Source organism: Coenobita brevimanus, chromosome 69, assembly GCF_032717465.1.
Source record: "Coenobita brevimanus isolate Jiangsu-jjx chromosome 69, ASM3271746v2, whole genome shotgun sequence".
Classification (NCBI taxonomy): domain Eukaryota; kingdom Metazoa; phylum Arthropoda; class Malacostraca; order Decapoda; family Coenobitidae; genus Coenobita; species Coenobita brevimanus.
Window position 1 is genome coordinate 17,877,908 of NC_137022.1, and position 22,163 is coordinate 17,900,070.

The 22,163-nt window shown below is 43.0% G+C and overlaps 1 protein-coding gene across 1 annotated transcript in view; it reads right to left on the minus strand.

Annotated features, from left to right (window-relative positions):
- Positions 1 to 686: 686 nt before the first annotated feature.
- LOC145406106 (cGMP-dependent protein kinase, isozyme 1-like) overlaps positions 687 to 22,163 on the minus strand; it is a 664,176-nt gene continuing 642,699 nt past the window's right edge. The window contains exon 14 of the mRNA XM_080277304.1: positions 687 to 949. Within this exon, the coding sequence (XP_080133430.1) occupies positions 854 to 949 (96 nt within the window). The 3' untranslated portion in view covers positions 687 to 853. The remainder of the gene's footprint in view (positions 950 to 22,163) is intronic.

The following is a 22,163-nucleotide window of genomic DNA, read 5'->3' on the forward strand; positions in this document are numbered from 1 at the left end:
TACAGATAATGAATCATATTACAAACATTAGTAGCACAGCGACATAAATTTCAAAGAATTGGAATTATGTAATACGTAAACACCGAAGGAAATTATGCCAATTACATATACCACCCAAAAATTAAAAAATATATACTCTACACCAATAATGTCCATATAATAAAACATTTTCTTCATCCTTACAAAACTTCTCTAGAATATATTTTAATTAGTACAGGTAATGGCTTGGTACATAAATAATTTGACAAGTAATAGCCCTAGATTTTGATAAGACATATAGAAACAAAGCGACATGAGACTCCATATTAAACACAAATGCTTGAATTATGCTTGGTTGATTATTATCTCCTGCAGTCTCAGGGATATAAATATGCACATTCATCAAAGGAAATGAGGTATCAGAAAAACACCTTCGAAGCACTCAGACAGCTCTCCCTCAAAGTCCAAACTCTAGGAACAAGCTACTGTACACGTGGAGGTAGTACAAAGTATTAATGAGCTGCTTGTACTCTCACAGTCTTTTTAAGCACCAGTTAACAGTATGTTATGCACATAAAGACTGTCTGTATTTCTGCACCCTCAACCTCAAAACGCATTCTGTTCTATAGTGTCACATAGCAACTGTGCAAACGATTACTGAACTTTAAAATCACACTGTTTATATTATATACTTAACCTTTTCCCAGTTAGGCTCAGGTCCTGATTATCTTACATATATAGGTATCTATGATAACTTTACCACTCATTACAGTATTCATTATATAAGGTCCTTGCAAAATACTGTGAGCCACTTCTGCGTCATAATCAGGCCTGACTCAGTGATTTTCTGCCATTTGCAGATCAGTGCTACTCTCTAAAAGTCTAAATCCCAACCACTGAGCTCGTCCATTGGAACTTCAACATCCCGAGGGTATGCGTCGAAATTGCTGGCATCAGTTGGCCCACGGACCTGGAGAATTAAATAAAGCTTAAAAATCGTATTACTTTAAGATTGTGTTTTTAGTGGTGTGTGTGTGTGTGTGTGTGTGTGTGTGTGTGTGTGTGTGTGTGTGTGTGTGATATAAAAATTAACAATTAACAATCTGATTTTAAAGAAATTTGGTGGAAGGACTGAGGGTCAGTGAAGAAGAATTTTTCCTCCTCAGGTGCAACACATTCTTTCCGTTTCTCTCTTCCCTCAAACCTCCTTTCTAGATTATTTCAATATTCACCATCCCCTTTAGCTCTCCACTCTACTCAACCACCCAGTGAATGTTTAATTTTTCTCACCTTAACCCATATACTACGGCAGGCTGGATATCCGATGTGCACCTCATGCATAATAATAATAATAATAATAATAATAATAATAATAAATTTCGCATATATGATTTCTTGTCCTGCTGATTGACATAAGGATGTGATAGAGTATACGTATATTTATTTATAGGTCAACATATGCCTGTCAGGACCCTAAAATATCTTAATACATAATAGCTAGCAACATACATATGTTATATACAGAAGCCTAGAGGTTAGGTCAATGTCAAACCTAGGGGCCAAAGGAAATGACGTTGGCACCTCTCCGGAATGTCTCACACAGCACAGTAGCCCACAATCAGCGCCTCGTGACCACACACACACACACACACACACCGCTCGCTGGTGCAGTGGTAACGTTCCCGCTTGCCAACTGGTGGACGGGAGTTCGCGCCTCGCTCAGGTTGCGAAAAGTTTCACTGACGAAGTGGGTGGTTACTGTCCCCCTGGAACAAGGGGACGGGTGTGTGCGTGTGTGAAGGTCACAGCCTTGCCCTTAGATCGGACTATATGAGCTCTCAGCTCCCTTCCGGGAGGGTAAAAGCTGACAATCACGACCATCAAGTGATCCTGACCGCCCCGGTGAATTACACACACACAGGCTTCTAGAACGTCGACGATAGTACAGCCCACGTGATGGAAGTTCATATATATGGAAAGAAAGACGAGGAGAAGTCAGAAGGAATTAGGAAACTGGAGCGGAGAAAGAGCGAGAAGGGGGGGGGTCTAACGAGAGAAGCTGGGAGAGAAATTAGCAGCCATAAAACCGCTCTCACCTCAAGACATTCTTGTGAGACAAACTTAGCATAAAATCTTAAGCTTTTCCCTTTTGAAGACAATAAAATTAAAATCAATCCCAGACTCATTTTTTATCTTCTCCCATGATCGACTACAGTAAGTGTGAACTGAGGTTATTTCTTCACATATTTACTCACTATTTTTCGGTTGCGACTACTATAATTATAATCTATTACAAGACTAATAGACATATGTGGATTGACGGAGACTAAATGGTAAAGTGAGAGTGTTAGAGAGTGGAGGCATGGTTTGGGTATATGTGTGGCAGTAGTTGAGAATTAGAGGGCAAAGGAGGGTATATGTATTGTTGTGTCCACCCACCGTCACTAACTCAAGAGTTGCCATTGATCGCAAGCTAGTTCAATATGGAAGTCGAGCTACTCATGCAGAGACCACAGAAATCGCATATCTTTAAAAATATTTCCCGTGATATTTAATGATATATCGTACGTAAGTTCTTCATGATATTATTCTTTAGTAGTTTTACTAATTTCCTAGATATGCTTTAATACGGTAAATGCAGGAAAACGTTACTATAGAAGTCGTGAAAGCACACTGGGTGTGACAGCATTCATCACATATTTACAAGTCTCTAGGTGCACATTTTGTTTGAAACCCATATAATTTAGCTTTCTAAAAGAACAATGCTTCATCTCCAAAATGCCGAAGAAAATCTACAAAGTCTTTCATATGAAAATTGTACAATGTTTAAAGCCGAAATCGTGCAGAGACGAGACCGCCGACCGAAATCCAAAGATGCCGAGGGCTCCAAAATACCGTACAAAAACTCAAACCAACACGCCAGTGGTGTACCCTGAATAGGGTATTCCTCTAGAATTCAGGAAATACTTCGGACTAGGCTCTGCCCATTTTTCTCTGCAACGGTTTTCCATGATCTTTGTACGGTAGGTCCAGCGGGCCGCGAAATTTTTTTTCCTGCCCAGTTCCGTCACTTTGCACATATGGCAACGTTGCCCTGTGTTTAGTTTGGCAACGCCGCGCACAGGTTTATTATTCATCACAATTATTTACCTTTTTTATGCTTGACTATAAATATAATACCTGACTATCTATATTTTATATGGATTGAAAGAATAATAGAGACATAGAGGTCATATAGTTTTCGCTGCCTTAGCTTAAATAAATATAAAAAGGGGCCATACCACTGTCTTTACTTCGTCACTCGTCTGCTGAGAGAGAGAGAGAGAGCTTGAAACAGTATAAAATAATAACATGCAGGGTCATCAATAAAAAGTGAGTATGCAAGGAAGATACTCTCTACACTTTGCTAAAATTTGTTATATGTTGATTTAATGAAAATGCGGTACGTCTTAGGGGTGGTACATGACTGTTCGTTCAGAACACTTATCAGTAACATATGTTGTAGGCCTATACTACTTTACCTGTCTTTTCTTGTTATTGCTCCGAGACGTACGATTCAATCAGCTGTGTTTACAGGAGAGAGAGAGAGAGAGGTTAATGACCCATAATATTTTATCACCTAAAACGCTTTTCATGATCATTCTCAAGGGTTAACCTTGGTAATTTCTGCTGCAAGCTGGGAAATATTGGTATCAATGATGCCTCAATATCAATGTTTCATTAGACATTTTCTTAGGTATATATGTCAGGTTAGATTTCAGATTATTTTCTTGTTTTTCTTAGGTATATTAGTAAAATCATTTGTCAGGTTAGATTTCAGATTATTTTCTTGTTTTTCTTAGGTATATTAGTAAACGCGTCCACTCTCTGGTTATATACAATAGGCAGGCCTACGCATGATGCTCACTCTAAAAACTAACCAAGTTACTGTTATTAACAACCCCGTTACACCATAGCTTACCTTGAAGTTGATTCATGATCAGCAGATCCAGTGATGCGCCATTGCCGATTGTAAACACAGCTGATTGAATCGTACGTCTGGGAGCAATGACAAGAAATGACAGGGAAAGTAGTATAGGCCTACAACATATGTTACTGATAAGTGTTCTCAACGAGCAGTCATGTACCACCCCTAAGACGTACCACATTTTCATTAAATCAACATATAACTAATTTTAGCACAGTGTAGAGAGTATCTTCTCTCTCTCTCTCTCTCTCTCACTCTCTCTCTCAGCAGACGAGTGACGAAGTAAAGACAGTGGTATGGCCCCTTTTTATATTTATTTAAGCTAAGGCAGCGAAAACTATATGACCTCTATGTCTCTATTATTCTTTCAATCCATGTAAAATATAGATAGTCAGGTATTATATTTATAGTCAAGCATAAAAAAAATAAATAATTGTGATGAATACTAAACCTGGCATCGATATGGCTCACTGCTGCGCGGCGTTGCCAAACTAAACACAGGGCAACGTTGCCATATGTGCAAAGTGACGGAACTGGGCAGGAAAAAAAATTTCGCCAGCGGGCCAGCAGACACACATGAGTTTGTTATTGTTTATAATCGTAACGTACGATCTTCAGGCATGTCGTGCTAATATTTCTTAATGAAGAATTGTTACATTTTCTCATAACACTGTTTATTTTGTTTTGATTGACAAATACATGAAACGGATGTAAAATAAAGCTTATAGATACTTAAGGAAGGGAAGAATAATAACCGTCCCCAAACCGAGATGGTAGACTCAACCCACCATTTCTTTATTTTCTTTGACTATGATACAGCCTCTCTTCCTTGTAGCAGTGACTAAAATAATGTTGTAATTTCTCCCTTCCTTTTAGTGACACAGAGGGCACATAAAATGAACGGAGTTTAGTAGACCAACTTTGATGTCAAAATTAAACAATCTGGTGAAGAGTGGCATTTTTCCTTGGTTAGTGACATCGGGAATTGGCGTGCATGAAAAAGTTTGAGAGGATGGAGAGAGTGTTTTTGATTGGAGATATGAATGGAAAAGTTGGCAGTATGAAGGTGGATGGAGTAGTTGGTGAGTGGTGTGTGCCTGGAGGAGAGGATAAGAAGCAAAATATAAGAAAGAAGTTGGGAGCGATTGTGCAAATATGATTTGAAGCAGATGGGGAAGGTGGATGGTGTGTGCAAAATATTCACAAAAGAAATCTGTGCAGCACGCGAGACAGTGTGTGGAGTGATGAGAAGATGACAGGGGGTCCAAGAAACAACATGGTGCAATGAAGAGGTGATACAAGCTGTGGTGCAAAAGAAGAAATCATAATAGCGAGTAGACGAGAAGCAATGGCCTGGAGAAAGTTGAGAGATGGAATAGAGAGATATATGTAGAGAGGAAGAGAGTGGAAAAAAGATTAGTAAGAGAGAATATGATGAGAGTGGATGAGGAATTTGGAAGGAATCAGAGTATAAAGAGGAGGGAATGTAAGAAAATGTTCTGGAAGGAGGTAAAGAGAGTAAGACAGGATGATAAAGAAGGTAGTAATGGAGTGAAAAGATAAGGGTAGATTTTTTTTTTTTTTTTTATGTGTCCGACTCTGGGCAAAGGCTATATCTTGGGGGCAGTAGCCTATCCCAAGGCCCAGTAGTCCTCCTACACCTCCACATGTCACCACTTCGGCGCTAACACCCACCGTCCATATTGAATACATGCTAGGGTTGTCTCATACAGGACTGGTGTATTGGTATTAGCGGGGGTATTTTTACGACATGTCGGCGGGTCATCTGGTAGATCAGGAAAGTCTGCTTTTAATGAAATTCAAATCCTTAAACTGTCCCCTGCCCCAGCCAGGATTCGAACCTGGGTTCGAAGGAACTGTTAAACACAAAAAATGAAAGTAATGCGAGTATAAGTGACTAGGGAATGCCTGGGAGAAGGAGGGGATGAGAAGGGAGGAAGAGATCAGGAGGAAGAAAGTAGCGGAAGTTATGAAGAAAGCTGAAATGAGAAAAGCTCTAGGAATTGATGGAGTGTGCTGTGAAATGCTGAGGCACTGGAGAGAAATAGCAGTGCAATGGATATGGAAGATGTGCAGATTGGCTGGAAGGAAGGTAGAGTCCCGGAGAATTGGAAGTCTATCTATCTATCTATATACCTAGGCTGCTTCCCCCAAGGAAAGGGAGGTAGCCGAGACAGGACGACTCACTCTCCATTTACTCATCCATTCAAACACATTCATTCGCATCTTAGCCCCAAAGGGAAGAACGGACAGATCCTCACCTCACCACACCGCACAAGGGTCAACTGGGCAATGCAATCAGTGACATCCGCAGCAGGGCCCGACAGCGGAACTGGTTTACCCCTGCCACATCATAACAGATCCATCCCCTTACCCGCACCTGACCTGACTAGCTGATCAGACCAAATGCGGGAGAATATCCCCTCAGGGCTGCGTCATCACTTATTCATTCACAATTTCTCTCCATTTATTTCTGTCACGCACAGCCACTCTTCCTTGCTCAACAGACATCCCTCTCGCATCCAGCGCTCTCTTCACACTCTCCATCCATCCTATTCGTGGTCTTCCTCTCAGCCTTACACCTCTCACATCAGATCTAGAAGTCAGGTATAATTATTCCTCTGTACGAAGGAAAAGGGGAAAAAGAAGTGTGTGGAAATCCTAGAGGCATTTGTCTTCTTAGTGTAACAGGAAAAGTATATAGTAGGATACTTATTGACCGAGTTAGGGAAATAACAGTGGAATTAGCTGGAGAAGAACAGGGAGGTTTTAGGAAGAGAATGTGTTGCGCAGATCCGATACTAATCCTATGGTCATTAGCGGAATAGTTTCTAAAGAAGGGGAAATGGGTTTTGTGCGCATTCACGTGGAGAAAGTATATGGCAGTGGAAAGACGACGAATGTGGAAAATATTAAGAATATATTGAGTAAATGGGAAGCTGCTGAATACCATAAAGAATATGTATGCAGACATTAAGGCTGCAGTGCATGTAGATGGCGAACCGACTGAATTATTCAATCTGAATGTTGGATTAAAGCAGGGATGTTTCAAGTCGGCATGGCTGCGGAATCTGTGTATGGCTGGAGTTATAAATGAGATACAAGGTAGGGCAGTGGAAGTTGGTGCGGCGCTAATGAGAGAGGGCAGTGTTTGAAAACTTCCTGTTCTGTTGTTTGCAGATGATACTGTACTGTTAAGTGATGACGAAGGGAAACTGTAAGGCATGGTTAATGAATCTGAGAGAGTGTAAAAGTAACGGAATCTAAAGGTGAATGTAGGGAAGAATGAAGTTGTGATCTTTGAGAGAAATGAAGTCATTGAATGCACAGTAAGGTTGGATGGTGAGGCAATGGAAAATGTGAATGCATTTAAATACTTTAGTAGTGTGATGAGTAAAGATGGAGGTTCAGAGGATGAAGTGCTTGAGAGGGTACATCAGGGACAAAAATTTGGTGGTTCTTTGAAAGCAGTGATAAGAAATAGAGGGAGCATGGAAGTAAAAAGGTTGCTGCATAATAGTATTGTGATACCAACTCTAGCGTATGGAAGCGAACCATGGACCTTGTTGGAAAGACACAAGGCAAGAGTGAGAGCAGTGGAAATGAGTTATTTGAGAGGAAGATATGGAGTTACTGTTCATGGAGAGTTAGACTGACAAATGAGAAAGTGAAGGAAGTTTGTAGTGCTGATGTGGGCCTGATAGAAAGCGTTAAAAGAAATACCCTGAGGTGGTTTTGTCATGTAGAGAGGATGGAGAGTGATAGACTAACGAGGAGAGTGTATGTGAGTGAGGTGGAGGGGGGGAGGGAGAGACTCAGGATCAGATGGAGAGATGGAGTAGAGAGATATATGAGAGAGAGGGATAAGAGTTGGGGGGAGGAGAGCAAAATGGCGGGGGGACAGGGCGACATGGAGGCAATTTGTCTGTGGGCACCCCTTACAATATTAAAGCGCCTGGCTATAAATGGATTTATATTATTATTTTTCAACGACCCATTTTATGGGTATAATACTGAAGAAAGCAAACTGCAGTATTGGTGTAACTGTTTTCAAGTTAATATCCATTGTTGTTCACTTGTAAAGAGCTTGGATATTTCAGCGTTTGGAAGGTGGAATGACGGCAAAATTGCAATTAGCAGGAATACTCATCACAAATAAATTGGGATGCGATATCAAAATACTGAGACCAGGTCTGGGGTCCAAAAGGAGGGGTGGTCAAAGTAGAGTTAGCGAGTCGGGTAGCGGTATGAGAACGGGACGAGGCAGCTGAAGAAACAGGAGAGATAGATGGAGGAGGGCAAGGAGGCAGATAAGGTTCAAGGGATACTATAGTTGAAGAATAGGTAGATGGAACTGTATATGGAAAGGACTGTGAGCCAGAAGATGGTGTGGTTGAGCAGGATGAAACATGCAGGGGAATAGTGGAAGGAGTCAGAGAAGTACCAGGAAGAGAAACCAGGGTTGCCATCGTGATTAAAAAAAAAAAAAAAAAAAAAAATCAGTAGAACCGGGGGAGGGGAAACTATGAACAAATTCCATTATTTTTGATGGGAAGGAAAATGCTCATTATGATTGTTGAAAAAAAAAAAAATTATTTGGGTGGAACCCGGAATCCAGAGGCTCGGCCAACAACTCAGTAGGGATCGAGCTCCAAGCATGCACTCCCTATCCTACACTAGAAGGGATAGCAACACTGTTTAAGAAAGAAAAGTCTCCCAGCACAATGATGGGCCAGCAGCTACTGGCCGAGAGTCCTACCACTAAACAACAGCACCCTCCGATCCGAAAGCTGCAGTTCAGCAGCAGCTCCACCCCTGCAGAAGTCTACCACCTCAGAAGCCCACAAACTGGGTTGGTGCTAAAAAGAACGATTTCTAAATTGACCAGACCAACAGCCCATGGGCACACCCTAATCCTTCCTGTTGCAACTTACTCAAGGTCATTGATGAATTTTTAAATGTGGAAAATTCCTCTCTATTTCAAGCCAAAAATAAAATAGAGGATAGGAGAAAAGGAAGGAAGAAGCAACAGTAAAAGAAAAGAGCCTTGCAAAATTATTTGAGATAGCGACAGGGACCCAAGGAGAGGGGAGAGGGCAGAGCAGAGTGGAGATGCAAGTGCAGCATCCACCTAGGAACCAGACTTCCACACACCTAGGAGATCATTAACACTTCCGCAGTCCACCCCCCCCCCCTGCAGCCAGCAGAACCCTTTGGATTTCCGACCACCCCGCTCTCCCTCCCTTCTCTTCTGCCATGCGCTCGAGTTCTTTCTTTTTTGATCATTTTTTCACCCCGAAATATTTGGACTAGCGGATTTGTTTTTGTACCATTACAACGATAAAACTTTGTAGAATAAGATGAAAAAAAAAAAGAAAGTGATATTGCTTAAAGTAAAATAGTTATGATGAGTGAGCGCATAAGAATGCTTATAACAAATCTGTGCACTCTTGTTTGTTCTATTCTGATAATTTTTTCATCCAGAAATATTTGGATTAGCGGATTTTTTTAAATATCGTAAGAAAATAGAGACTTTGTAGAATAAGATGAAAGGAAATAGAAAATGATATTGTATCAAGTCAAATAATTATAAAGAATATAAGCTGAAAGAGCGCATATGATTGTTTATACCACTTTTTTTTCTTAGCATTTTTTGGCCAAGTTATCGAATTTTCCCATGAATGACAATAAATGAAAATAATATCACCGAACTGGAAATTCAATCAGGTTGATATCAGATAAAATTTCAGGAAGGTCGGTGCAATTCCTGATTTATGGTGGGTATTTCTTTGTTTGGATGTGGATCCCTGTCTAAAGAGCTGGTTGGACGCTTTCAGATTGGACATGGATCCACGTCCAAAGACCGCGAAAGTGTTGATGCACCCTGCTATAGCTCCCCTACACATCAAGTCCGAAGTGACTTCTCCAAAGCCCCCCCACGACAACAACGAACAAGGAAACGGGAAGGCCTCTGTAACAAAGAGGTACTCAAGATAAAGAAAATCAAAATATTTCCTCTTATATACGTTTGATCACATTTATTTTGTCTTTACCTCTCTATACCTATCAGTACGTTGAAATCAGTATGAATAGCTAAAACAAAAATACATTATTTACCTCTGCCTGTTCGGAAGTCCACAAACAGATTTCCCACTGCTAATTTTGAACCGTTATAGCCCAGCTGGTTAATTATATGATTTATATTTTGAGTTCTAGGTGTGCCTGGTGCTAATAATTTATTACAAACAATGTTAAAACAGAAAAAATATATATTCTCAAAATTCCATGGGAACTTAGTAGGGGAAAACTGTTGACATAGAAATTTGGTGGGGAAAAAATAAAATCCTTTTTCTTATGCTTCCAAACAAGGGACACGTTAGGATTTTATTCATGTTTCCAATAGATATTTAGTCAACTGATGAAATCACCCCAGCTAGCAGAAGGATGAAAGTCTCCGTGAACCCATAACTTCTGTCTCAACTAAGTTAAACCTCTAAGTCGTTAAAACTAGCAAGGTCAGTCCCAAACGTATTGTTCAGAAGCAGGAATGCTAGTGGAAAATTCCTGATGTTTCGTGCCTTTTGAATAAATAGTCAGAGTTGCCAAAGAGTCTTCTCTTGTGAGAAGAGGTAGTGTAAGTTGTAATTTATTCATTAATTATTATTCTCTTTATAACATTCTTTTTAGGTGATTGTTAAATTATGAAATTTTATTTCAGCTTGGGTGACAAAGCATTTCGAGTGCTATGTAATGTAAGAAAGCTCCGGAATATTTTGGAAGCCTCCGTCACAGAAAACTGTTGTTGTTAGGCGCTTGTCCAAGAACATTCAAGTTTCGAGCAAGGTTTTAAAAGGATGGGGGAGAGGACAGAGGAGTTTCAGTCAGTTCAAGAAAGAACTCAGTTAACAAGTAGAAGCACAAAGGGAAAAACAGAAAGAGTTCAAGAAAGACCCCAGAGAACAGCTTCAAGAACATAGTGAACAACTAGATACATAAAGTGAAGAACATAAAGAGCGGTATGAACGGCTTCAAGATGCATTACAGGAGCAACAGAAGGAGTTGCAACTGAGGATGCAGGGACAGCTGGATGCTTTCATGGGGGAAAAGAAGGAAGAACAGCAACAGTTGAAGAAGGAACTATAAACTGAGCTACATTTGCAGACGCATGGGGTAAGCAATAATGTGCTGGAGTGCAGATGAGCGGTTGAATATAATTAGAGAGAGAATTGAGGTTGCAGAGGAATCTTGCACTGCTGAGCCTCAGGCTAATGAACAGGGAGCATTTGAAAAAAATGGACAGTGGTTGTTGCATCTTGACAAATCCCAAGCATCTAAAGGTGGCATTACGTGGTTGAATAATCAGAATGTAAGTTTGAGTCCTGGACTTAACCGCTGAGTGCCGGCTGATTTGGGGCCTTCATGGCACCCCAGAGCTGGCCAATTTTTGACTATTTTTTTTTGCTAGATAGGTTAAGAATGATGAGAAAACATGGTGAACAACCATAAGAGTACTCACAGAAGCCTAAAAGGTCGATTTTGAGGTCGATTTTGTTTCAGCGAGTAACTGAAATGTTCAGAGGAACGCCAATAGACTTAGTCGGTCGCTACCGACACCCAGCGAACTGAGGTAGGAGATCTTCGTTTTCTTCATGGCTAAGTTACTAAGTACACCAAATGACCCAGTGAAACTCTCAGAAGGTATATGGATGATGTGGGAACTGTCCCCAAGCATAATTACGTGCGGGGGCGCATGACAACATTCGAGTGAGTGAGTGGCTTTTTTCCGATAATATTTGTATCACTGGAGTTTCTAGTTTTTACGTAAGTGTTTGCCCACACATATATATTTTATATTTGCATCTTTTCTTTGCACAGTGAATTATTCTTGCACATTATACTCATTATGTGCATCTTTTATCGAGAACAAGACACATTACACGTTATACATAAAGTACTTACACTGCACATAACACAGGTTTCTAACCATCAGAGAAATTACCAATATGCCGGGAATCGAACCCGGGACTCTCAGGTGAGAGCCAGGCAGCATACCACTACACCACGACCAGGTAAAAGTTAACTCACGTTGTCACAATCTTGTAACCAACGTCCCTCCGCCCCCACTGTGGGCATCAAGAGGATGAGTTAACCCCCTGGCACTCGGGCAAGTAGATGCTTTTAATCTATCCCAAACACTTACGGCAAGTCAGAATGAAGAGAGAACCTGTATTTTTTTCACAGGAAAAATCATCAGAGAAATTACCAATATGCCGGGAATCGAACCCGGGACTCTCAGGTGAGAGCCAGGCAGCATACCACTACACCACGACCAGGTAAAAGTTAATTCACGTTGTCACAATCTTGTAACCAACGTCCCTCCGCCCCCACTGTGGGCATCAAGAGGATGAGTTCACAGGTTTCTAACACTTAGAAGTGGAAGAGGGTGTGATATTCCTCAAAGCATGGGATTAGGGACAAACCCATGTCACACTTGTCACACTGGTAGAAGGCGGCATAGGTGTTAGAGAGGAGATCGATTCTCAATACTAGCTCCCTCATTAAAAAAAAAAAAAATCTTGAAGAAATCGATTCTCCTCGAGGTGAGAGTCAGCTCCAGCACAGCACAACCTGCCATATCACCACCTGTGAAGGGATGAATGATGGGAACGAAATTGCACCCATCTTCTCACTCCCACGTGACTTCACCCCCTCCTTCGGTATTGCCCTCATCACTAGTGGGGCCACCTCGGTCGCCATTGTCAGGATGGGGAGGAAATTCGGCAGTAGGTTGGGGAGGAGGTTGGGGAATTGAGCTTGTCTCCTCACTTTCCCCAAGACTTGCACTTTTCTTCCCCCTGCCTTTTCCCTTCCCTTTTAATTTACCTTTAGCTCCTTTCTCCAGCGTTTGAAGCTGTGGGGATGAAGCGCAGGGAGGATGTGGGGAAGGAGCGTGGGGAGGTTCAGGTGCGGGGGAGGTTCAGGTGTGGGGGAGGTTCAGGTGCAGTGGAGGTGCTGGGCTGGGGACAGGCAGCGCGGGGTGGGGCTGGAGGTGGCGGGTATTGTCGCACACCACGTGAGTAGAACAAAGCACTGCTCACCTTGTACGTTTTACTAAATACTTCTTCCCCATTCCTCTGGGTTTTCCTAGATGATCCTACCCACGAGGGCAGCCTATGTTCACCTGAGGGGTTGGCCTCGTATTCCTCACCACTAAAGGAATTGTCCATTTAGTGAGAGTGGTATGGTGAGGTGGGAGGTGGTGGTGGTGGTGGTGCAGGGTGAGATACTGTCATGCAGACAGCCATATATCTCGCCTTTCTTGGGGATGGAATCTCGTCCTCACTGCTCGATTCCAACTCAGGTTGGGCGTAGTCTCGATCAGCAACATCATCAATGGGAGAAACACTTTCTCCATCATAGGGGATATTCAGGAGCTCGTCCATCTCGTGTTGGGGAATGCAGTGATGCGCCATGGTGCTCACTCACTCACTCACTCACAAAGTGGGACAGAGTTGGCGGGGCCTCTTGTGGAAGGACGGATGATGTGATGACTCATAGCAGGGGTATTAGGCCTGAACAGGCGCAGAAGTATCCCCAGCAAATATATCGCACCAAAACTGAATGTTTGAATTTTGGCAAATATCTTAAATCGATGATGTACATGTACACGCTGGCATTTTGTGCATATGCAGGACCTGATGTAAATGTACATTGCTTGCACGCAACGGGTTAATTATGGTACCGCAGTTTTCAGACCCCAAACCAGTGCATGGCTATAATGGGGTCCAATAAAAAACAAACCTCAGGAATTTGATGGCAAAGTATCTTGGGAAGCTTAATGTGCACAGTTTGAATTACTCGCCGACCAGAATGCTTGGGTGATAGGCAGGGGGCAATGCAGCTTGCTACTAGCCTCAGGGGTGCTGCAATGGAGATTCTTGACCAGATGACAGTGGAGGAGAGAAATAATTATCAGTCCTTAGTACAAATGCTGGAGTGCAGATACAGGACTATGTACCAGACTGAGATTTACTGATAAAGATTCCAGACCCCTGTGCAGGCTCGAGACGAATCACTGCAGCAGCTTGCTCATGACTGGAGAGTATGGCACACAAGGCGTACCCTGGAGCAACACCGAACCTGTTGGTTATTCCTCTGATAGACCAGTTCACTGATGCTCTTGGTAGTGCAGAGTTGAAAATGCAAGTCATGCAGGCACAACCAAGAAGCGTTCATGAACTAGCCAGGGCTCTGGAATCTGAATCCTATATCGGGTCCAGTACGTCCAGTTTGCAATCACGTCGAAGTGCAGGATTCACAGCATGAAAGAGGCGGGTACGTGAAGTGGTGAAATCTGATGAAGTTGCTGGTACTGTGAAAAGCCAGGACATAGGAAAGAGGACTGGTTCAAGTGGAAGAGGGAACAGGAGAAGATCAGAGGAGGCTGGTGGTTATGTGGGAAGCCAGTACACAAGAAGAAGAATTGTTACAAATGGGTGAAGGAACAAGAACAGAACAGTGCAAGGAAATCTATGAATGCAACAAAAGGGTGTTGGACCTGCGGTGAGGTGGGACAAGTCAGTTCTGACTGCCCAAAGAAGAAAAAAGGAGGGAAAGAAGAGGGCTGCACAAGACAAGAAAAAAGTGGAAAACTAGTGAAGGCTGGTGTTAAGTGGCAACCACCAGCTGGTTCTTCCCATGTAGCCCCACCACCGAGAAAATGCAAGAGAACTGCAATTGACAGTGTGAAAGAATAGATGGCAAGAGATGTTCCCTGGTGATTGATTCAATCTCAGAGCAGACGCTCGTGAGAGCTGATGTGTTACATCATTGGTATCTGCCTGAGTCATCAGAACAATTGTGTGAAGGAGCTGGGCACTGTGCTGAACTAAGGGGACCCCTAGATGTCCAGACTGAAGTGGCAGGGCAAGAGGTCATGCTTCCAGTCTACGTGGCCAAGATGGAGGATCCTTGTCTTCTTAATCTAGACTACCTGATGTCCACGGGATGTGAGCTGGAGGTCTGCTCCATGTGGCTCAGGGTTAGAGGAAAATTGGTTCCCATCATCACAGTGAGACATACCAGTTCTGGTGGTGAGTGCACTACAGTGATACATCCCAAGATCAGAACTACTGCTCCAGTGCAAGATAAGTGGCTCTTTTGACAGCATGCCAGGGTGCAGGAGCCTGATGGACGGTGCAGGACTAAGGCCAGAATGATGGTGGAGAGGACTTTGGTGGAAACAGGTGCAGGTAAAGTGCTGGTTGAGGTAGCCAATTTCTCCTGTGAGACGTAGAAGAGCAAAGTGGGAGAATTGTGGGACTGTGCCAGGCGGTGGACCCTGATTGGCATTAGTGCAAAGCCTGTAAGAGGACTGTAGTCAAAGATGAGAATCTGCCAGACCACTAACAAGACTTGTTTTCAAGGAGTTGCCAGTTTCTGGATGACACACAAGTGCTGCAGTTAAGGCAATTACTAATGAAGTTTCCTGATGTCTTTTCCTCCGGAGACCTAGACCTGGAATGCACAGATCTAGCAGAACACTGTATCAACACCGCCCAATTAAACAGCCAGCTCAGAGGATGGCACCAGATAAATGGCAAGAAATGGAGAGGGAGATAGAGAATCTTCAAAGGCAGGGAGTGATAGTAAAAGCCAGCAGTCCTTGGGCATCAGCAGCTGTTCTGTCAAGAAAGAAGGATGGCTCAGTGAGGTGCTGTGTGGATTATCGGCCCTATGAAGTGACAGCGAAGGATGTGTGCCCCTTGCCAAGAACTGATGACACACTGGATGCTCTGTCAGGTGCCAAGTGGTTCTCCACCCTAGGCATAAAAGCAGGATGTAACCAGGTCAAAGTAGCAGAAAAGGGCAAGGAAAAAAATAGCCTTTTCATGTGGGTGGGATTAATGGCAGTTGAAAGTGATGCCATTTGGCCTATGCAATGCCCAGGCTGTTTTTCAGCATCTCATGGATCGAGTACTGGAAGACCTGCACAGGCACAGCTGTCATCTATCTTGATGATGTGCTTGTGTTTTGAGGGACTTCTGACCAAGGACTGAAGAGGCTTTCGGAAGTGCTCAACAGGATCCAAGCAGTGCACCTCATGTTGAACCTCAAGAGGTGCTACTTGTTCCAGAAGGGACACATTGTAGTAGAGTGCGGCGCCCGTACTGATCCATAGAAGGTGGCAGCTGTGAAAATCTTGCCAGTTCCAACTTGTGTGAAGGAGCTATGGAGTTTCTCAGGTTAATGAATCTACTACTGCGTTTTGTCAAGGATTCTGCAAAGATAGTTGCACCTCTGCACAAGTTGTTAGGAAAGAGGAAGAAGTTTATGGACTGCAGTGACTCAGAAGGCCTTCAGTAAATTCAATCATGTGTTGGCAAGCTCTACAGTGTTGCTGTACCCAGATCAGAGTCAGCCATTCATCCTGAACTGTGACACTAGCTACCATGTCACTGGTGGAGTCCTGTTGCAGAAGAATGATGACAAAGAGTATGTGGTGGTGTATTACAGCAAGAAGCTCAGCCAACCGGAGCAAAACTACTGTGTGACCCATGTGGAGCTCTTGGCAGTAATGATGAGCCTTCACTTCTTCCATTCCTACTTGTATGGGTCCTGCTTCACCACCAGGATGGACCATACAGCTCTCAAAAAGGTGAAGACATTGAAAAATCCGGAAGGACAACTGGCACACTGGGTTGGAAACCTGGACCAGCACAAATATAAGGTGCAGCACCATTCTGGGCGTGTACATGGCCATGCTGGCAGCCTGAGTCATCGGTCTCGTGACCCAGTTTGCAAACAGTGTAATAGGAAAGATCATAGCAAGAAATGCAGCCATACTGCAATGACAGGGCTAGTGTCAACTGAAGAAGACCTGAAGAGGATGCAGATGGTGGATGCAGATTTTCAACTAGTGCTAGAGTCGCTGCAGTGGAATACAGTGTGACCATCTTGAGAGGAGGTTTCTGTGACTAAGAGCTACTGGACTTAGTGGGACCTTCTTTGTTTGAACAATGGTCAACTGGAGTGTCAGTGGGAGAAACTCGATGGCCTCAGCAAGTACTGGCAACTGGTGGTTCCTAAGAAAATGAGATCTGAGGTCCTAGAGGGGTCTCATGGCCAGATTACTAGTGGATATCTGGGAGAGAAGAAAATTCTAAGTCGGCTGCAACAGAGGTTCTACTGGACTGGCATGCATCAGGATGTTGAAGAGTGTTGGGCCTGTGATGCATGCTGTGCCAAGAAGGGACCCAAAAAACGTGGTTGTGCCCCGTGTCAGCTGAGCCAAGTGGGTACAACAATGGAAAGAGTAATGGTGGACATTGCTGGACCTCTGACACTCAATGAAAGTGGAAACCTGTAGATGTGTGTTGCCACGAACTACTTCACAAAGTGGCCAGAAGCCTATGCCATCCCCGATCAAGAAGCCACGACTGTTGCTCAGATGCTGGTTGACCAGTTCTTCTGTTGTTTTGGGATGCCACAGGAGCAAATTCAGACCAGGATAGAAACTTTGAGTCTGCTGTGATTGGACTGGGGACCAAGAAGACCAGGATGACCCGACTAAGGCCACAGTCAGATGGAATGATGGAGAAACTCAAGTGGACCCTGGAACAAGAGCCAGCCAAGTACTGTGTAAAGGACAGATGGAATGGGACAGGAAAATATCTGCATTGCTGATGGCATATCATTCTGCATCCCACAAGTCTACTGTTTTTTTTTTTTTAATACAAGGGAGAAGGAACCAAAGGCCAGAAGCCCACAGACCGTTCCTTCCAAGAAAAAAACAAAAACAGTACAAAAGAGAGCCAAATTCAAGGTTTGTTCATTTCAAGATCCCTGTACACACTGCGTTTGAAAGACTGGAGATCATAGGAAGTAGGAAATACAGACAGAGGGAGACAGTTCCAGAGCTGACCAGTTGCATAAATGAAGGAGTGGGAGTAACGGTTAACACTTGCATTAAGGAGTTGGACAGAAAAGGGATGAGAGTTTGTTGCTAGATGGGTGCTACACGCCCGTTGTAGAGGTGAAGGGATGCTAGCAGACAGTTCAGAGGAACAACGAACATTGAAGTAGCAATAGAGGGGATACAAAAATGCAACAGTGCGGTAAAGAGACAGAGGTTGAAGGGAGCCAGTAAGTGGAGGAGAGTTAATGAGACAAAGAGCTTTTAATTCCACCATGTTGAGAAGAGCGGTATGTGGGGAGCCTCCCCACACATGAGAGTTGTACTCTACATAGGGGTGAATAAAACCCATGTATAAGGTCAACAACTGTGCAGGGGTAAAGAAGGTACGGAGTCAGCTTACCACACCTAATCTCTTGGAAGCAGATTTTACAAGAGATATACTATGATCTTTCCAAGATAAGTCCCTAGTGAATGAAACCCCAAGCATGTTCAAGGATGATGCAGAATTGAGCTGGATATTAATAAACATTAGTGGGTACTCCTGTGGAAGATTGTGTTGGGTTGATAGGTGTGAGAACTGAGTCTTTGATGCATTAAAAACAACCAGATTATTTTTATCCCACTCAGAGATGCAAGCCAAGTCAGACTTTAGGTGTGCCATAGCCTCATCCCTTGTTTATTGAAATAACTGCTGAGATGGACGTTGCGGGAACCAGATGAAAAGGTGAAGCGTGGAATCATCAGCTTACGAGTGGATAGGGTTAGGTGTGTAGCTTAGAAGGTCATTGATGAATAAAAGGAAGAGAGTTGGTGACAGGACAGAGCCCTGAGGAACACCACTGTTGACAGATCTAGGAGAAGAACGATGGGCGTCTACAACAGTGGCTATAGGACGACCAGAAAGGAAGCTAGAGATGAAGGCACAGATAGATGGATAAAAACCACAAGAGGGCAGTTTGGAAACGAAAGATTTATTCCAGACTCGATCGAAAGCCTTTGAGATGTCAAGTGCAATGGCAGGCTTTTGCCAAAGTCCCGAAAGGAGGATGACCAGGAGTGTGAAAGGTAGGTGAGAAGATCGCCAGTGGAGTGTCCCTGAAGGAATCCACACTGACGATCAGAAAGAAGGTTGTGATAGGAAAGATGCTTTAAAATTTTTCTGTTCAGAATAGACTCAAAAACTTTTGAGACACAGGATGTTTAAGCAATTGGACGATAGTTAGAGCGTTGGGAATGGTCACCCTTCTCTGGGACCGACTGAATGAGATCGAACTTCCAGCAAGAAGGAAAGGTACTAGTTAATAGACAGAGGCGAAAATTTACCTGGGCAGGGTGTAAGCATTGAAGCACGGTTCTTGAGGACAACATGAGGGACTCCATCAGGCCCATATGCCTTGTTAGTATTGAGGCCAGTGATGGCAGAAAATACATGAGCTGAAGAAATATTAATGTCAGGCATGAGGAAGTCAGAGGGGAAATTGATGGAGGAAGAGCCCGGAATTATCTAAGGTGGAACTGGAAGAGAAAGTCTGATTGAATTGATCTGCTTTATCAGTAGAAGAAATAGCTACAGAGCCATCAGAGTAGAGAGGAGGAGGGAAGGATGATGAGGTAAAGTTGTTATGAAGATTTTTGGCAAGGTGCCAGAAGGAGCTGGAAGAATTCGAGTTGGAGAGCTGAGAGGATTTAGTATGGATGAAATTATTTTTTTGCAGAGCGAAGAACAGACTTAGCACGATTCTGGGCAGAAACATAAAAACGATGTGATTCAGGGATAGGATGGCTGTGATATCTTTTGTTGGCCCTCTCCTTGTTGTGGACAGCATTAGAACTAGCTTGATTAAACCAAGGCTCTCTTGCATTAATCAAAGGATATGAGATAGGAATGTATGCTTCCATGCCTGAGAGAATTACCTCCATAATGCGCAAGGCACACTCAGATGGCTCACGGCCATGGAAGCAATAATCATTCCAGGGAAAATCAAAGAAATACTGCCTGAGGGCCTCCCAATCTGCAACCCCAAAGTGCCAAAGTCGACGTTTCTTTGGAGGGTCCACAGGCCATATCGGAGCGATAGGACAAGTTAAGGTAATAAGGTGGTGATCGGAGGAGCCCAACTTAGAAGAAAGTTTAACAGTGTAAGCAGAAGTATTAGTTGTGAGGAAGAGGTGAAGTATGTTGGAGCTCTCTCCAGGGTTGTCATGGATACGGGTAGGGTGCTGTACAAGCTGCTCTAGGTCATTAAGGATAGAAAAGATGCAGGCTTGTTCACCAGGTGGATGCTGGGCCACAAGTTACGACTGCCAATTGATCTGTTAATAGGAAGGTCACCTGGTACCTAGCGCCACCTCCAGCTATGCAAAACATCTTCGGGAAAGACTGGCTGAGGTACATCATCAAGTCTGAGGAACTCTGAACTTTGCAGGTGAAGTGACGAAGCCCAGGTATTATTCCAAGGTCAGTGAGATGAGCTTCAAGTGCAGTAACAATGTTTTGCTATACAGTCCTCAGTGGAAGAAAGGACAATCACCGAAGCTGCAGAGCCTGTGGGATGGGCCCTACATTGTGACTGACTGCCTGTCAGATGTAACGTACTGGATTGGGGGAGGTAGGAAGTCTCTGCCAATGGTGGTACACGTAAATTGTCTGTGGCTGTAGCATGGGCCAGGACATTACAACTGGGACATCTCTGAGCAATGATATTGAGGAAGATAAAGGAGCTAAAGCACAAGAAGATAGTGACAGTTTCCCTAGGGAAGAAGTGAATCAGGAAGAGGACCAAGTCATTCCAGGAGGAGTGGTCTGCATGGAGGAGCAGGGACATCATTGGAAGTGGCAAAGTAGAAGACGTGATAAGTTGGAGGACTGTTTTGTGAGTAACTAAATGCTAAGTTTGGACTAAGGATTATGTTTGTAAATATTGTGTAATTTTATTGAGATGACAAAAGGATTAGAGAGTGGTTAGTGTTGAGAAGCAGGAGTGCTAGCAGAGAATTCCCGAAGTTTCGTGCCTTTTTGTTTACTAGTCAGAGTTGCAAGGTAGCCTGCTCTAGTGACTGGAGGTGTTTTGTAAAATTATTCATTAATTTTTGTTCTCTTTTTCTTTATAACATTTTATTTAGGAGATTTTTTCGTTAAATTACAGTATGTATGCTGATTTCAGTTTGTATGATAAAGCATTTGGAGTGCTATATAATGTAAGGAAGATCTGGGATATTTTGGATGTCTCTTTCATAAACTGTTGTTGCTAGGAGCATGTCCCAAAACATTCGAGTTTCGGGCAAGGTTATAAAAGGATGGGGGAGAGAATAGAGGAGTTGAGTTTTGTTGTGGCCTTGTGAAATTAGTGAAGCTCCAGTACTTGTGAAATCAATGAACTGTAGTTGGCAAGCATTCAGTGTAATTATTTGGTAAACAAGGACAACGAATGTGAGAAGCTCGTGTTATTACAAAGCCTGAGCTGATCTTGTGTACATTGAAAAGCAGACCTTACGAAGAATGATTCACTGGGCAACGTCCTTCCTATACTGAACTACTGCTGTTGGATCCTTTGGTAGTGTGGGACATGGACGAAACAGTATTGTATATATACTTCTTTTAGATGAAATCGTCTTTAAGCAGACTGAACAAAATTTAAAAATCTCCAATTTTTACAATTTTAATTTGGAGTTTGTCTAGGTATTTACAACTATTTGTTTATTGAGTATTATAAAACATAAATTATCAAGGAGGAGCACTCAGAGATTGCAGTGCCTGTCCACACCTACTGGTTTAACCTGTGGTCTGTGACATACCTTTTACGAGGTGTTCAGACACCTATTATTGGCAAGATTTCCAACCTTCAACCGCAAACTTCCTCGAACACCAGCGACATGCAAATATTATGGGATATTAGGGTAACCATTATTTCTAATCTCCACCCACACGGTTGAGGCCAGAAACAATGGAACAGCAACTACTATTAACGAAATTGGTGCAGTTCCCAACACATTACAATGGCTTTAACACCCAACAAACCTCAGACCTGTATAGAAAAACCGGTTCTTGATTATTAAAATTTAATGCAAGCCTGACAGAGATTGGACGATGCACATGAGTAAAGTGAATTATGTTAAGCTGCACATCACGGACACGTTATGGCGTATTGAGCTAACTGGCAGCTCACTCAGACTTTGATCAAACATTAATCAGTTGTGACAGGATGGCTGCCAGTTTCCTGCCAATGGGAAAATTTTGACTACAAGTACTTTACAACAGTGATGGGCTGGGCAAAAAAT